At 42.9% G+C, this 15,673-nt stretch overlaps 1 protein-coding gene across 4 annotated transcripts in view; it reads right to left on the bottom strand.

The window, feature by feature from the left end:
• PDE10A (phosphodiesterase 10A) overlaps positions 1 to 14,765 on the bottom strand; it is a 400,353-nt gene extending 385,588 nt beyond the window's left edge. Inside the window, exons 1-2 of one of the 4 annotated variants that reach the window (XM_083176481.1) lie at positions 14,399 to 14,765; positions 13,547 to 14,196 (exon numbers count right to left, since the gene is read on the bottom strand). Coding sequence is in view for 2 of the 4 variants with exons in the window: in XM_083176480.1 (XP_083032606.1) it covers positions 14,399 to 14,510 (112 nt within the window). In the remaining 2 variants the exon portion in view is untranslated. The remainder of the gene's footprint in view (positions 1 to 13,546; positions 14,197 to 14,398) is intronic. The other 3 variants (XM_083176485.1, XM_083176480.1, XM_083176483.1) reach the window with 3 other exon arrangements.
• Positions 14,766 to 15,673: the final 908 nt, after the last annotated feature.

Raw genomic sequence — 15,673 nt, 5'->3', positions numbered from 1 at the left:
AGGGCAGTAGAGTATACTTTCTATGTTGTACAATGCAGAGGCGGATTGGGATTGAAAAAGCAGCCCAGGAAAATTATGATAGCAGCCCTAATGGGGCGGCGTCTTTTTAACGGGTGGGGTCTGTTGAGGGGGCTGGAATTACTCCTCATAAGGCCTGTTTTTGAATTGATCACAATTGCAACCTTCATTGCATCTTTGTATCTGCACTTCTTTGTGCCTGTGACAGATTCCTCTTCCCACCACATTACTGACCCCTCTGTACCCACCACTACATTACTGACCCCTCCATACCCACCACTTTACTGACCCCTCCGTACCCACCACTACATTACTGACCCCTCCGTACCCACCACTACATTACTGACCCCTCCGTACCCACCACTACATTACTGACCCCTCCGTACCCACCACTACATTACTGACCCCTCCGTACCCACCACTACATTACTGACCCCTCCGTACCAACCACTACCTCACTGACCCCTCCATACCCACCACTACATCACTGACCCCTCCGTACCAACCACTACATCACTGACCCCTCCGTACCCACCACTACATTACTGACCCCTGCGTACCAACCACTACATTACTGACCCCTCCGTACCCGCCACTACATCACTGACCCCTCCGTACCCACCACTACATCCCTGACCTCTCTATACCCAACAATACATTACTGACACCTCCATACCCACCACTACATTACTGACCCCTCCATACCAACCACTACATCCCTGACCCCTCTATACCTCAAACTACATCACTGACCCCTCTATACCCCACACTAGATCCCTGACCCCCCTATATTCCACACTACATCCCTGACCCCTCTAAACCCTACACTACATCACTGACCTCTCTATACCCACCACTGCATCCCTGACCTCTCTATACCCTACACTACATTACTGACCCCTCTATCCCCACCACTACATCACTGACCGTTCTTTTCCCTACACTACATCCCTGATACATGCTGTGGATTCAGTTTCAACTTAAAGTTGGGGAAGGTTAGTTTTAGGGTAGATTTTAGGGTTTAGGCTGCGGGAGGGTAGATTAGGTTTAAGTGTAAATTAGGGTTTGGCTGAGGGAAGGGAGGCTGGGGTTAAGCTACAACACGGCAGGGTTAGGGTAAGGCTGCCGGAAAGGGTGGTTGGGATTAGGCTACGGGAGGCGAGAGTAAGGTTAGGCTGCGAGAGGGGAGGTTAGGGTTAGTCTGCAGGAGAGGAGGGTTTAGCTGCAAGAGCGGAGGAATAGTTTTAGGCTGCCAGAGGGGATGGTTAGGGTTAGGCTGACAAAGGGGAGGGATATGATTAGGCTACGGGAGCTGATGTTAGGGTTAGGATGCGCAAGGGGAGGGATAGGATTAGGCTACGGGAGCTGATGTTAGGGTTAGGATGCGCAAGGGGAGGGTTAGGGATAAGCTACTGATTCACCATATCTTCAGAAGGATATAAATACATTGGAGAGTGTACAAAGAAGGGCAACTAAAATGGCCTACATCACAAAACTTACCTGGATAGACTAAAAGATCTTAACATGTATAGTTTGGAGCAGAGAAGGGAAAGGGGGGACATGATAGAAATCTTCAAATATATCAAGGGTTTTAACATAGTACAGGTGGGAAATTTTCTTCAAAGGAAAACAAGTAATAAAACACGAGGACATGCACTGAAACTGGAGGGAGGTAGGTTCAGGGGAAATGTTAGAAAGAATTACTTCACAGAAAGGGTAGTGGATAAGTGGAATAGCCTCCCATCAGAGGTGGTAGAGGCTAAGACAGTAGAACAATTTAAACATGCTTGGGATAGGCATATGAATATCCTTACAAAGAAATAAGGATTAAAAAGGGTTGAGTTTACCTGAAGGGTAAAAAAGGGGCAGACTAGATGGGCCATATGGTTCTTATCTGCCGTCAAATTCTATGTTTCTATGTTTCTATGTTACTGGAGGGGAAGGTTAGGACACGGGAGGTTAGGCTACTGGACAGGAGGTTAGGATTAGGCTACTGAAGGAGAGGTATAGACTGTGGGAAGGGAGGGGTTCGGTTAGACTGCAGGAGGTGTTAGGGTTAGACTGTGGGGGGGGGGGGGTTTGTATGCAGGAGGGTTAGCAGTAGACCCAGCCTCCTCTCCCTCTACCCCCAGTAGTAGAGCTTGCCTCTTTTACTCTTTCTTCCCTGCTCCTTGGGCAGTCACAGGTGATGTCTCCCAGTACAGCCTGCCACCTCCTAATAACCCTCCCTGCTGTGGTCACAGTTCAGGGATGGATCTCAGCAGCATAGCCATCACCCCCACTCACCTTGACTGTTGCTTTTGGCCTGTGCTCAGGGGAGGCAGTAGTCTGAGGTGTGTGAGTCCCTGTAGCTGGCGGTGATGTGCTCTTGGTTCAGCTGCCATGCTCCTCAATGAAGCTCTTGCAGTGCAACAAGGAAAGAAATGCTTGAAATATGACAGACCTTCATTGCACTGACTGTGACTGACAGCACGCAAACATACACACTGAAAGCACACAAACATACACACTGACAGCACGCAAACATACACAGTGACAGCACGCAAACATACACACTAACAGCACACATACATACGCACTGACAGCACGCAAACATACACACTGACAGCACGCAAACATACACACTGACAGCACGCAAACATACACAGTGACAGCACGCAAACATACACACTGACAGCACACAAACATACACACTGACAGCACAAATACATACACACTGACAGCACACAAACATACACACTGACAGCACACAAACATGCACACTGCCAGCACGCAAACATACACACTAACAGCACACATACATACACACTGACAGCATGCAAACATACACAGTGACAGCGCGCAAACATACACACTAACAGCACACATACATACACACTGACAGCACGCAAACATAAACACTGACAGCACGCAAACATACACACTGACAGCACAAAAACATACACACTGACAGCACACATAAATACACACTGACAGCACGCAAACATACAAGGAAAGCAGGCAGAGTGCCCTTCACCAGCGCTCCAATAATTTATACAAGAGAACAAAGATCAAAATACTTCCCCTTTTCCTATCTTGGGGGTGGGAGGGGGGGGGTTCACCTCAGTAGTCAGAAGGGGTTATATCCATATGTGGAAAGAAAATGTGATCATAGTATAATACAGATTTAATCACACATTTAATTTTAAGATACACTTTTTTATTTATTTTTTATTTTTTTAAACAAGGAAAATTTCCACATATACAATACTTTCAAAGGAAAGACAAATATTGCACACAAAACATAAAGTGTCTCTGGTGGCAGATAGAGATTGTTTGTCAGAATAGCAGCCCGGGCAGCCCGTATCTGGAAGCAATCTCCTGGTAATGTAGTCGGCAGTTGGTCTCCTCCACCAGGGTCACGCCAACGCGTTTCAACCAGCAAAATGGTCTTTATCAAGGCTCCTGAATGATCTGTGTGCTGTCCCTGGTCCGGTTTAAATACGCTGTCTCAATTGTACTTCCGCTCTAGACCGGAAGTTTACGATCGTCATGGATACCTTTGGAGAGTGTCCGTGTAGCAGAAAAGGGTCTCCCCATAGTGTCCGTCTCAAAAGGTAGGCTGATGTATAGTTCCGTGGAACTAGAGGCGGTGCCACAGGTCCCGGCTGGACCGCCGATCACCCAGGGCACCGGCACTTACTACTTCCGCCCTTACTATGCTCCATGTTGGTCTGCGGGCTTCCGCCCTTAGTGTCCGTTATTTATCTTAGAATTATGAAGAGAAAAAGTGACGATCAGTAAAATTTATAAGAAAAGCAGCAATACAGTATAAAATAGCAGCAATACGATGTAAAGTACATAAAAAGGGGACATATAAAAAAGAACATTTAAAAATAATGATAATACATTTCATAAAAACCATTTAAGCTCAAAATCGGCGTTTAGGCCGTGTGGTTTTAATGTATTAAAATCATAAATGAGCCTCATTTCTGTTTTGGCTAATTGGGTATCATATCCCTCCTCCTTCTGTCACCTTCTACCAATTTGAATCCCAAGAAATTCTTTATATGGGCAGGGGAACAGTTGTGCTGTATTTTTAAATGTTGGGAGAGAGAATGAGTATCTAAGCCTTTTTTAATATTTCTTATGTGCTCTCCTAACCTTATCTTTAGGGGCCTTGATGTACGGCCTACATAAAAGAGGTTACAGGTACATTCAATAATATAGACTACGTTTTTGACATTGCAAGTGATAAACTCTTTTATTTTTTTACAAACAAAGTGTATAACTCCCAACGGCGCCAAAAGATGAGTGAAGTCGTTTGCAAACACAAAAGTGATAAAAGAGGTGATAAATGATGCAACAATACTTCCTTTCAGTAAATAGGGGGTTCCCTTAGATCCTCACATTCAATCAGGATGCCCCCAGCGGGTAGAGAAATTCAGTGTATGTGGAAACAAAAAGGCTTATAATGGTGAAGCCAGTTTTTAATTACATACACGAAAAACACATAATACAGTACAATACAATATTAAAAACAATGGATTCCAGGAGACAGGATACAACAAGGTGCTAATTACCAGCTGCAGTATCAGAACTGGTGGTTAGTCAGTTCACAAGCTTGAATAAATCAATAGTCACCAGTCCAAACGCCCGGGTAGTCGGTCTGGGAGAAATTGATCCAAGGTAAGATAGAATCCTTTGGTACGTCTGTCCCGGAAGTCCTGATGCCACAAATTACGCCTGGCGTAATTTGTGGCATCAGGACTTCCGGGACAGACGTACCAAAGGATTCTATCTTACCTTGGATCAATTTCTCCCAGACCGACTACCCGGGCGTTTGGACTGGTGACTATTGATTTATTCAAGCTTATGAACTGACTAACCACCAGTTCTGATACTGCAGCTGGTAATTAGCACCTTGTTGTATCCTGTCTCCCGGAATCCATTGTTTTTAATATTGTATTATGTGTTTTTCGTGTATGTAATTAAAAACTGGCTTCACCATTATAAGCCTTTTTGTTTCCACATACACTGAATTTCTCTACCCGCTGGGGGCATCCTGATTGAATGTAAGGATCTAAGGGAACCCCCTATTTACTGAAAGGAAGTATTGTTGCATCATTTATCACCTCTTTTATCACTTTTGTGTTTGCAAACTACTTCACTCATCTTTTGGCGCCGTTGGGAGTTATACACTTTGTTTGTATATTTCTGTACTTAGGTGTTGGGAATCTCCTTATCTATAACTTTGGTGGCAGCCTAAAGAAGCGCAGAACCAGGGATAATATACTGTTTTTCACATACGATTTCTTTTAATTTTTTGTTAACTCCATTTATTGTGATATCCCCAATTTTTTGGGAATTGGATGTATTGGGAATGTTCTTACATCCTATACATGATCCGCATCTGTGGAAACCCACAGTGCGGATACCTCGTCTCACGTTGTTAACTGGATATATACTTTTTGTTATGGAGTTCCCTATATTTGAGGCCTTCCGATAGACAAATTTTGGTTTGTTGGGGAGCATTGTGCCAATGACTGGATCCTGTTTCAGGATAGCCCAATTCTTCTGGATCGATCTTTCAAGTTTCTTGTGTTGCACACTGTAGTCTGTTATGAATGCCCATTTTAAACCCTGATCTCTTTCTTTTTGGTTCGGATGGACATCCAGAGATGGTGTTCATAGGCAAATCTAGAATTATGGTAATGGGTGGTCCCAGATTTAGACATAACAGTAGGGGGCGTGGCCTCATGGGACGGAGGCGTGGCATCACAAAAAGGGGTGTGGTATTACACTTTAGACCATACACAGTAATGCCCATTACACATTTTAGCAAACTCCGTAATACCCATTACACATAAAGCAACACGCCTTAATGCCAATTACACATAAGGCCACACACCATAATGCCCATTACACATTGTGCCACACATCATGATGCCCATTACATACTATATAACAAACCGTAATGCCCATTACATATTTGCCACATAAGTGCTGCTTACCTACGTGCTCATTGCTAGGGGGTTCTTGCTTGATGGCACCATAGTACCCATTACACATGATGCCGCACACCATAGTACCCATTACACATGGTGCCGCGCACCGTAGTACCCATTACACATGATGCTGCACACATAATGTCCCTTACACATGATGCTGCACACATAATGCCGCTTACATATGATGCTGCACACCGTAATGCCCCTTACACATTAAGCCACACATTATGTGTAATGCCCCCAAATACCGCCACTTGTAGCGTCCCTTAAGCAATGCCCCCAAAAGTGCCACTTACTGTAAATTTATATGAGCTTCGCTGCTGCTGCAGGGAGAGATGGAGAGCGGTGCAGCTGCTTCTATGGGGAGAGGAGCACAGCGCAGAGCACGCTCCCACTCCCCTCCTGGTGTCCCCTCTAGCCGAGTGGACATTTGAAATATTGTGCGCGCTGTTGACATGCGTGACATCGGGGGAGCATGCCGGGTGCCGGCACCACATGATTAAAGGGGGGGGGGGCGGGCTGAGGTGAAGGCGGGGAGAAGAATTGGAGCGGAAGCTGCAGGGGTGACAGTCATTGACAGCTGGGCAGAGAGCATGGGGCTGCCTGGCTGTATTCAGAGCACTGCAGGTCATAGCTGTTTGAAATAATACCCCTTTCACAACAGAGAAATGCAGGGAATATGGTACCAGGATCATGCAGGGACATTCCGAGACTGACCCCTTATACACCAGCAGAGTCCCTGCATTTTCTGGTGTGAGAGGAGACAACCACTCCCCTCTCCCTACCCCCCTTTAACCAACCAGCTATATCTTCGGAACCAACTGACCCATTTACATGAGATCAGTATCATATTGAAGAACTTTTGAGTTGGCTTCAAATGATTTTGGTCCCGTGAAACTGGGCTGTTTGGTTCCAGAGAGGTGAAGGCGGGGAGAAGAATTGGAGCGGAAGCTGCAGGGGTGACAGTCATTGACAGCTGGGCAGAGAGCATGGGGCTGCCTGGCTGTATTCAGAGCACTGCAGGTCATAGCTGTTTGAAATAATACCCCTTTCACAACAGAGAAATGCAGGGAATATGGTACCAGGATCATGCAGGGACATTCCGAGGCTGACCCCTTATACACCAGCAGAGTCCCTGCATTTTCTGGTGTGAGAGGAGACAACCACTCCCCTCTCCCTACCCCCCTTTAACCAACCAGCTATATCTTCGGAACCAACTGACCCATTTACATAAGATCAGTATCATATTGAAGAACTTTTGAGTTGGCTTCAAATGATTTTGGTCCCGTGAAACTGGGCTGTTTGGTTCCAGAGAAATCTGACCTCAAAGAACATAAACAGTCATGAAATTACATTTAAGAAATTAAAAAAAAAATGGTTTAACCTGCATATCCCTGGAACCAATTAACCCATATGGATCCAGCCTGGTATCAGATTGAAGGCCCAGCGATTTGGGTTCGACTGAGATCAACCTCGAGCTTCAGTGATGCCGAAGGGGGAACTGGCAGCCGTTGAACTGGGTGGGGGTCGGAATTAGCGGGTCCCATGTTATCCTATAGGGAAAACGTTCCAGCTTTGTCTGGCAGTATCTCTGGTTCCCACGGGGCTGGGCTCGTTGGAAAGCCCCATCCCTCAGCTACAAAATGGGCTAATGGGTGGTCCTGTGCACCCCCGGACCACCCCCTAGATTCGCCTATGATGGTGTTATAGATTTATTTTGCAGAAGTGTTTTTCTGTCTATTTTCTTTACACTCTCAATGGCTTCTTCTACAGTTTCCTTCTTGTGTCCACTGTTTTTAAATCTTTCTCCCATAACCTCGGCCTGTGACTCAAAGATAGCATCCTCCGTACAGTTCATTTTTACTTGTTTCAACTGTCCCATCGGAATAGAGTTGAGCCAGTTGTCGTGATGGCAACTGCTCAGGTGGATATAACTCCCAGAATCCGTGGGTTTGGTGTACGACTTGGTTTTTAAAACATTATCTTCACAGATATATATGGGTTATATCTAAAAAGTCCACGGTTGTCTTGCTTATGTTAAAAGAGAAATTCATATTAAGATCATTAGTGTTTAGATAGCAGCAAAAGTTTTTAAGAGAGTCTTCATCCCCGGCCCATAAAAATAAGACGTCATCTATATAGCGGGTCCAGGACACCAGGTTCGCCCCATATGGGTTGTTATTCCATATACGTTCCAACTCCCATTGTCCCATAAAAATATTGGCGTAGCTTGGGGCGAACCTGGTGCCCATAGCTGTGCCGACCCGCTGCAGATAGTAGTCCCCTTTGAACATAAAATAGTTATTTGATAGAATAAAAGCAACACCCTCGATTAAAAACTCCTGTAGGTTTGGACTTAAGGTGCTTCTTTGCAAACATGTTGTCGTGGCTTTTATTCCCTCGCTATGACCAATTATCGTATACAGGGACTTCACACCGCTGTAACTAGCAGCATGTTTTCTCTCCATTGGAAGGTTGGTATTTTTTGGAGTAAATCCTTCATGTCTCGTAGGTAGGATTTATTGGTTAAAACGAGGGGCTGTAAATGATAATCTATAAATTCGGACAGATTTGCTGTTACCGAATTGATCCCGGCTACTATTGGGCGTCCGGGTGGCTGGATGGGGTCCTTGTGGACCTTTGGGAGTATATAAATAATGGGGGTTACGGGTTCTGGGGTCCATAAAAACTTTGCCTCGTTTTCTTCTATAGTTTTGAGCTCTTGATGTTTGTTTATTAGCTTTTGGAGGTCTTCTAGGATTCTCTTCGTGGGATCACTTTTGAGCTTCTGGTATGTTACTATGTCTCCCAATTGTCTGCAATTGTCCAAATGTTTAATTTTCGTGTCCAACTTCCTGACATCCTCTTGTACCATGGTGCAAAAAGTGTTGATATAATTGCCTTTCATGTGGACCGGAAAAAAGATTGATCTTGGCTTGAAGGATGTCGAAGGTGTATTCTCTGGTTCCTCGGAGTTGGCTATATTTTCTTTATGAAATAATTTTTTGAGGCATAGCTTCCGGGCAAACTTGTTGATATCTACGAACGTAGTGAATTTGTTTATGGGGGCTGTCGGTGCATATTTGAGTCCTTTCTCAAGAACTTTTGTTTCATGGGTAGTGAGAGTATGGGTGCTGATATTGAATATTTTTACATATCCCTTTTCCAATGGTTTTTTATTTGTTAGTGAATCTGTTTCATGATTAGGTTTCTTTCGAATCCTCTTTCTCTTTTTCTCTTTTCTATTTTTCTGTCCTCCTCTTTTTCCTCTGTGTGTAGTTTTTATCTGTCCCGATTCTGGTATCTTCTTCTCTCTAAAAAAGACGATGAGTCTCTGTCTAGTGGGGCGAAGCGGTTGCCTCTTCTCCAGGTTTGATCTCTTCCTTTATATGGAGGTCTTCTTTCTCTTCTATTTTCCACTTGCTGGTAGTCCTCATCTCTATGCGTTTCTTCATATAGAGGGAGATTGAATTTGTTGTCACGTCTCTGTTGTTTGCTCTTTGAATATCTGGAATGTTCAACTGAAGGCAATCTATTTCTCCATTCATTTTCTAGATGACGAACGGTTTTGGGTTCCTCTCTCCATTTCCTTTGTCTATATTTTTCATTAAGTTGATTCTTTCTTGTAGGCGGCCTATAGTTTTCCTCGTTCTCATTGGGATATCTCTCATATCTAACCCTTCTTGGTTCCTGTCTCACGGGAGAGTTAGTGGTTGATGTGCCTTCATTTGGATCTTCCTCTATCATGGAGTCTTCGTCTAACCTCTCCATCTTCTTTCCTGGCCTCTTTTTTGTTCCTGATGAATTTCCTAATTTTTCTGTCCACTATTTGTCTCTCGTTTTTTTTTTTTTAGATTTTGTTCAATTTTAGTCTCTAAGGTTTTGTGTGCAATATTTGTCTTTCCTTTTAAAGTATTGTATATGTGGAAATTTTCCTTGTTTAAAAATAAATAAATAAAATTAAATGTGTGATTAAAACTGTATTATACTATGATCACATTTTCTTTCCACATATGGATATAACCCCTTCTGACTACTGAGGAGAACCCCCCCCCCCCCTCCAAGATAGGAAAAGGGGAAGTATTTTGATCTTTGTTCTCTTGTATAAATTATTGGAGCGCTGGTGAAGGGCACTCTGCCTGCTTTCCTTGTATCTACACATTTGGGGTGAGGAAGAATACCCCTATAGAGTGCACATCCCAGCTGCTTCCTTTTGCGCAGACCTCGATCCACTCACACCTGTGTTTCCAGCACGCAAACATACACACTGCCAGCATGCAAACATACACACTGACAGCACACAAACATACACACTGACAGCACGCATACATACACACTGACAGCACCTAAACATGCACGCAAACATACACACTGACAGCACACAAACATACACACTGACAGCACGCATACATACACACTGACAGCACCTAAACATGCATGCAAACATACACACTGACAGCACATAAACATGCACACAAAAATACACATTGACAGCACACAAAGATTCATACTGACAGCACACAAACATACACACTGACAGCACACAAACATGCACACACTCCATCGCACATGGGCTCACCATGGAGTCTGAGCTGCGGTGGGATCTGAGCTGTGGTAGGCTCCGGCTCCCCACACACATATACCCCTGGGAGGTCACACAGCAGCCGCTGGGTCTGCTATCTTCAGTTTGACCGGCGCAGCACACAGAGGTTGCGCCACACCATGCTGGCTCTCTACTGAGCACCCACATTACGCTGTGCAGCTGATGCCAGGAAGTGTCTGTCAGGAGCAGCAGGCAGCTTCAGGTGCACAGGAATGGCTGGGAAAAATGCAGCATATGCCAGTTGCCCAGTCACCAGAGGGGCTGTGTGTGTCTGGGCTGGCTGATGAAACTGTGAAACCAGCCAGGCCGATGGTCAATGAGACCATACCCTCCAACTGTACTGATTTAGCTGGTACTGTACCGTTTTTAAACGGTCTGTAACTGCTAAATCAAAGTGTACTGATTGTATCATTTTTTTGCCCCTTGGCAGGCGATGGGAACCTGCGCGGCTTCAAAGAAGAAGGTATTCTGCCTATTCTAGCCCTTCTGCACCCGATCCCAGGGGTGCATTGCAGCGGGTCCCAGGGTGCATTGTGGCACATCCATGACATCATGTAATCAGCAGACTGATCAAGATCAGATCTTAAGAGATGCACAGAGCTCCTGATGAGTAAGTTATCAGCTCAAATGGCACATGACACAGTTTCTCCGGTTACTGCTTCTGCCAGGAAAAAAGGTGCTTTCCCAAATAACCCACTGGGGTTGCAAATGGGTCAACACACATTTCACATCTCTATCGTCACTCCATCTGATACATTTACTAACCATAGAATGTTGGAAGACTATTTGAATGACAGAGATATACAGTCCAACTACTGGAAGGGAAAAAAAAGGTAATTTGGAGGCCCTTTCTCAAACTCTTTGCATTACTTAAGCTGCCATCTCTTCATTGTGTACTCTGAAAGAATTTTCAGCACAGCCGGGAACCTTGTCACTGGGCTACTCTTCAAAATGTGGAAAAGATGATGTTCATCAAAAAGAACAAATGACACTGAAAATACCTTTACCAGCAAAGTACATCACATTACAGTGACTTCAGCAATGGTGGATTCCAGAAGGGAGATATTACCATTATGTAAACCCTGATGATGGGGAGGATGGGGATGATAATGACATATTGCCATTGTAAAGATCTACTCTTAGCACTGTTAGTCCATTGGTAGCTTGTTTTGTGGGGCAAACAAACCAAGCACTTCAGCCACAAAATTATCCCTCTCTGTCACGGAAGTGCTTAGTTTGTTAAACTGTGCATGTCCTTTTTAATAAGGGTGGGTGGGAAGACCCAAGGACAAATCCTTCTTGCACCACTTTTCTTTTCTGCCACTGCTGTGTGGCAAAGTTTCAAACATGTGTTATAAACTTCTGTGTGTTTGTGCCACTATGTCACTTAATCAACCAGCTCGCTGCGACCTTTGGCCAACAACAGTGAAAGCATTATTATGAGTTGCAATGTAGTCAAAATTGATTGTAAATGAATGTTATTGAGGTTAACGACACTGCAGGAACAAAAATAGGCCCAGATTATCTAATTTTAGCACTTTATAGCAATTTTTGAAAAAAAAATTACAGATTAGAAATAACAACAAGCATACATGAGGGAGGTTTTTGCAATATCAAAGCCAAAACCCGATGACAAATTAGAAACAAAATGTTTGTTGATGCACATCTCCAATACATAGTTACTGTATATATAATATGCAGTGTATAGAAAAAGACTAGTGGTATATTCAGAAAAGAAAAAGTCATAAAATCTGAGGTGTCTTATTTTGGTTACTTTATTAATAAATTAGAGGTAATAATGCTGTAATGTGGAAACTGCCAAAAAATCTTATCCCAGGCGTGAGAAAACCCTCAGTAAGGAAGGGGTTAATACAAAAATATAGTACTGCTAAAAATGTGTTAAGAACCTAATTTTAACTAGCATTATCTTATATTATAAAGCCTCCATTTTGAGAAAGAACCATTCTTATCTTTCAGTCACCGTCTCACTTACTCTAGCTAAAACAATACAAATCTTTAATAATATTATCCACATATTTTGGCATTCATGCTACATTATGCAATACTAATTACAACAAAATCAAACTACAATCTCTTTCATTTATTATGTACAGTATCTTAAATCTTTATTCTATTCTATTAAACTTGACTCCTGGCTTCATTTTCATAATAAACTGTAACAGTTGTACAGACACACAATGGTTAAAAATGACATAAAACACAATACATATATGTTCATATACTATTTTGTAAAGACGCACTCCATTTGTGGTTCCCTATATATAGAAAGATATAATACATATTATAAATACAAAAACAAACAGAAAAAAACCCACCAAAGCAATTCCAGTACAATCATTTTCACACAAGTTTGCTTGTCACCATTAGCAAAATATATTTAAAGCAATCCTTAAATGGATATAACATAATCTGTATAAACACCAGTATACAATATCAGTTATACATGTAGCAAAGGCATGTTCTGACAAAATGCACCATATTTACACAATGCACCCTAACACCATCAAGTACTAACATGCATAATGGTTTTTGGAAATATCCCCATTAAAAATGAATGGTCAATGCCAAATCACGTTTAGGCCTACAAACAACAAAAACATTGAATACACAAAAAAACCATAAACAATCAAGTCATGCTCTGCCTATAAAAAACACAATATAAAAGTATACACTGAATAATGGAATGCAGTGATTGGCAGATTCCACCATTATCGTTGTTTTTAAAAGTTCTTAACTCTTAAGACAGTAGGAAACCCCTCTTTAGCCCATCCCCTCTTACCCATGCTACCCACCCATTCTACCCACATAATAGCTATTACACATTGCAGTACTATAATATCAACACACAAATAACAATAGGAATAAATCAATTTCTGTCCAGTTCTCTACAGTCTGACACAGTGGCATCCCTTACCTTGATCTGCTGTGCCAATCCCTGCTGGGGAGGCAGCCCGGGGGTTGTCAGACTCACTATCGCTTGTTTTACGTTTCTTCGACATCTGCAGGGTGTAGCAGTAATATTGTGTTTGCGGTGCTCCAGGGATGATGAATTGATTGAGTGGTAGCAGAGATAAAAAGAAAATGGTTTTCTATAGGAGAGAGACTTTGGAGTGGCTGGAGAGCAGGCAGGAGGCAGGGACTAAGAGGAGAAATTCTACAAATCACAATTCCATCAAAGCAATTCTCAGTTCTCTTTTCTCGTTTTCCAGCTATCAGCAGGTTTCAAGAAGGTGGAGGGAAGGCATAGGGATGGAAGGGAGTGAGGCCACGGGGATGATACCTGCATGTTACAGTCTTCATGTGATGGAGTTGGAATATGGATCACTGCCATCAAATTCATGATAATGCACCTGAGGGTCGGTTGTGCTGGAGCCACAGTTGGGTACCCAGGTGACAGTGCTCTGCTCCCTGCTGCTCCTCTCCTTGGCCACAGTGCAGGATGACATTCGTCATTCTTCTTCTTTGTGATGGCCTTTCTTAGTGTGCAGCCCCTAGTCTACAAGTGGCATTACTCTGGTTCTTCTTCCATTTGGTTCCAACATTACATTATATGCATGGGGAGATCTATCAAATAAGTTACATTTATAAGTATATTCAGCATTGTCCAAAGCATTGTCCAACAGCACTATTATTTAAATCAAACAGCTCACCACAAAAATCATATACTTGAAAAGTTTATACAAAGACACACAAACACACACACACACACACACACACACACACACACACATTGCTTTCTATGGCAAAGGTGCAAAAAGTCAGTTACCTGCAGCTGTCTTGCATCTTTCCTGTGCACATTGGTGCTGCTGTGAACTATCCCGAATGAGCAACAACAACCATCCGAAAATAAAGTGCTGATACAGTATGTATTGATGCATGTAAATACATTCTTCATGCTCTCCAGCATATGTTCGAAGTTGGGGGAGTTCAGCCTTTAGGTGAGCTTAGTGCATGCAGTAAGCAGTTCTGATCGCTGGGAGAGAGACACAGGGTTCTCAGCAAAAGGCTGGCGTCTATGTGGAAGTTACTTGTTCTTGTGCAAGATTCTGATGCTTGGGCTATAGATGCTGTCACGTCCAACAGGAGGCAGTGACGTCAACAACTCTATTGCTACAGCGGCTGCTGCTGCGATTCATTGAAATGATAATCGGGTACAGACGCAAGCAGCCTGGACGCACATCAGAATGTCAGGCACTAACTATAGGCACAGGAACATCATTACTGCCAGTACATTGCATTAGCCTTCAGTTCTAGGAAAATGTCACACAAGGATTTAAAACTACAGTGCCTTTATAATATGCCAACAGAATGGTATATTTAGCCTACAGAAAGCATCACAGTGCTTGCATATATGAAAAAAAAAAAAAAAAAAAAAACAAGCAGTAGATAGTTTCTGGTTATACTTAATTTTCCTTATATTTGTGTATATACAGCTTCAGTTGAATGGAAACATTCTAAACGGTTACAAGTAATTCATTAGTTTTCTAGATATTCACTTCTATGTCTTAAAATGTTAGTAATAATGTCTTCACACATTCAACTGTGTTATGTCTGCATTGTCTTTGTCCTTATTTCCCCCCCCAAATTACAGGTTTTTAAAACAAAAGCGTAGCTTTGATCTGTGTGAGACTGATTAACACTTGTACTACATCTACCTCCCTCCTCCCTCTGGTTCTCTGCAGCCCGTGCTGACGTCACATGCATCTGCGTCAATGCTGCCTCCAGTGACATCAATGCTTCCCCCACCTCCCTCTCTTCTTCTGAATGAGAGCCTAATGGCATTTTTATTATTGTTCTTATAGATCAAACCGTTCCTGCAGCTTTTGCCAATGTTTAAGGCAATTTTACCATCTCTTTCGAATTATCTGTTACAAAAATTTAGATACTAAATATAAAAGCTTCACACTATATAGATAGATAGATAGATAGATAGATAGATAGATAGATAGATAGATATTTCAACATTGATGTGTGTCTGTCTTCAGTTTACTGTGGGTACCACTGTTTTTTGTGGACAGTTTTGATTGCATGGAAACACATA

The sequence above is a fragment of the Crinia signifera genome, chromosome 3 (genome assembly GCF_055691185.1).
Source record: "Crinia signifera chromosome 3, ASM5569118v1, whole genome shotgun sequence".
NCBI classification, from domain to species: Eukaryota; Metazoa; Chordata; class Amphibia; order Anura; family Myobatrachidae; genus Crinia; species Crinia signifera.
This window is presented reverse-complemented; position numbering and strand designations above follow the sequence as displayed.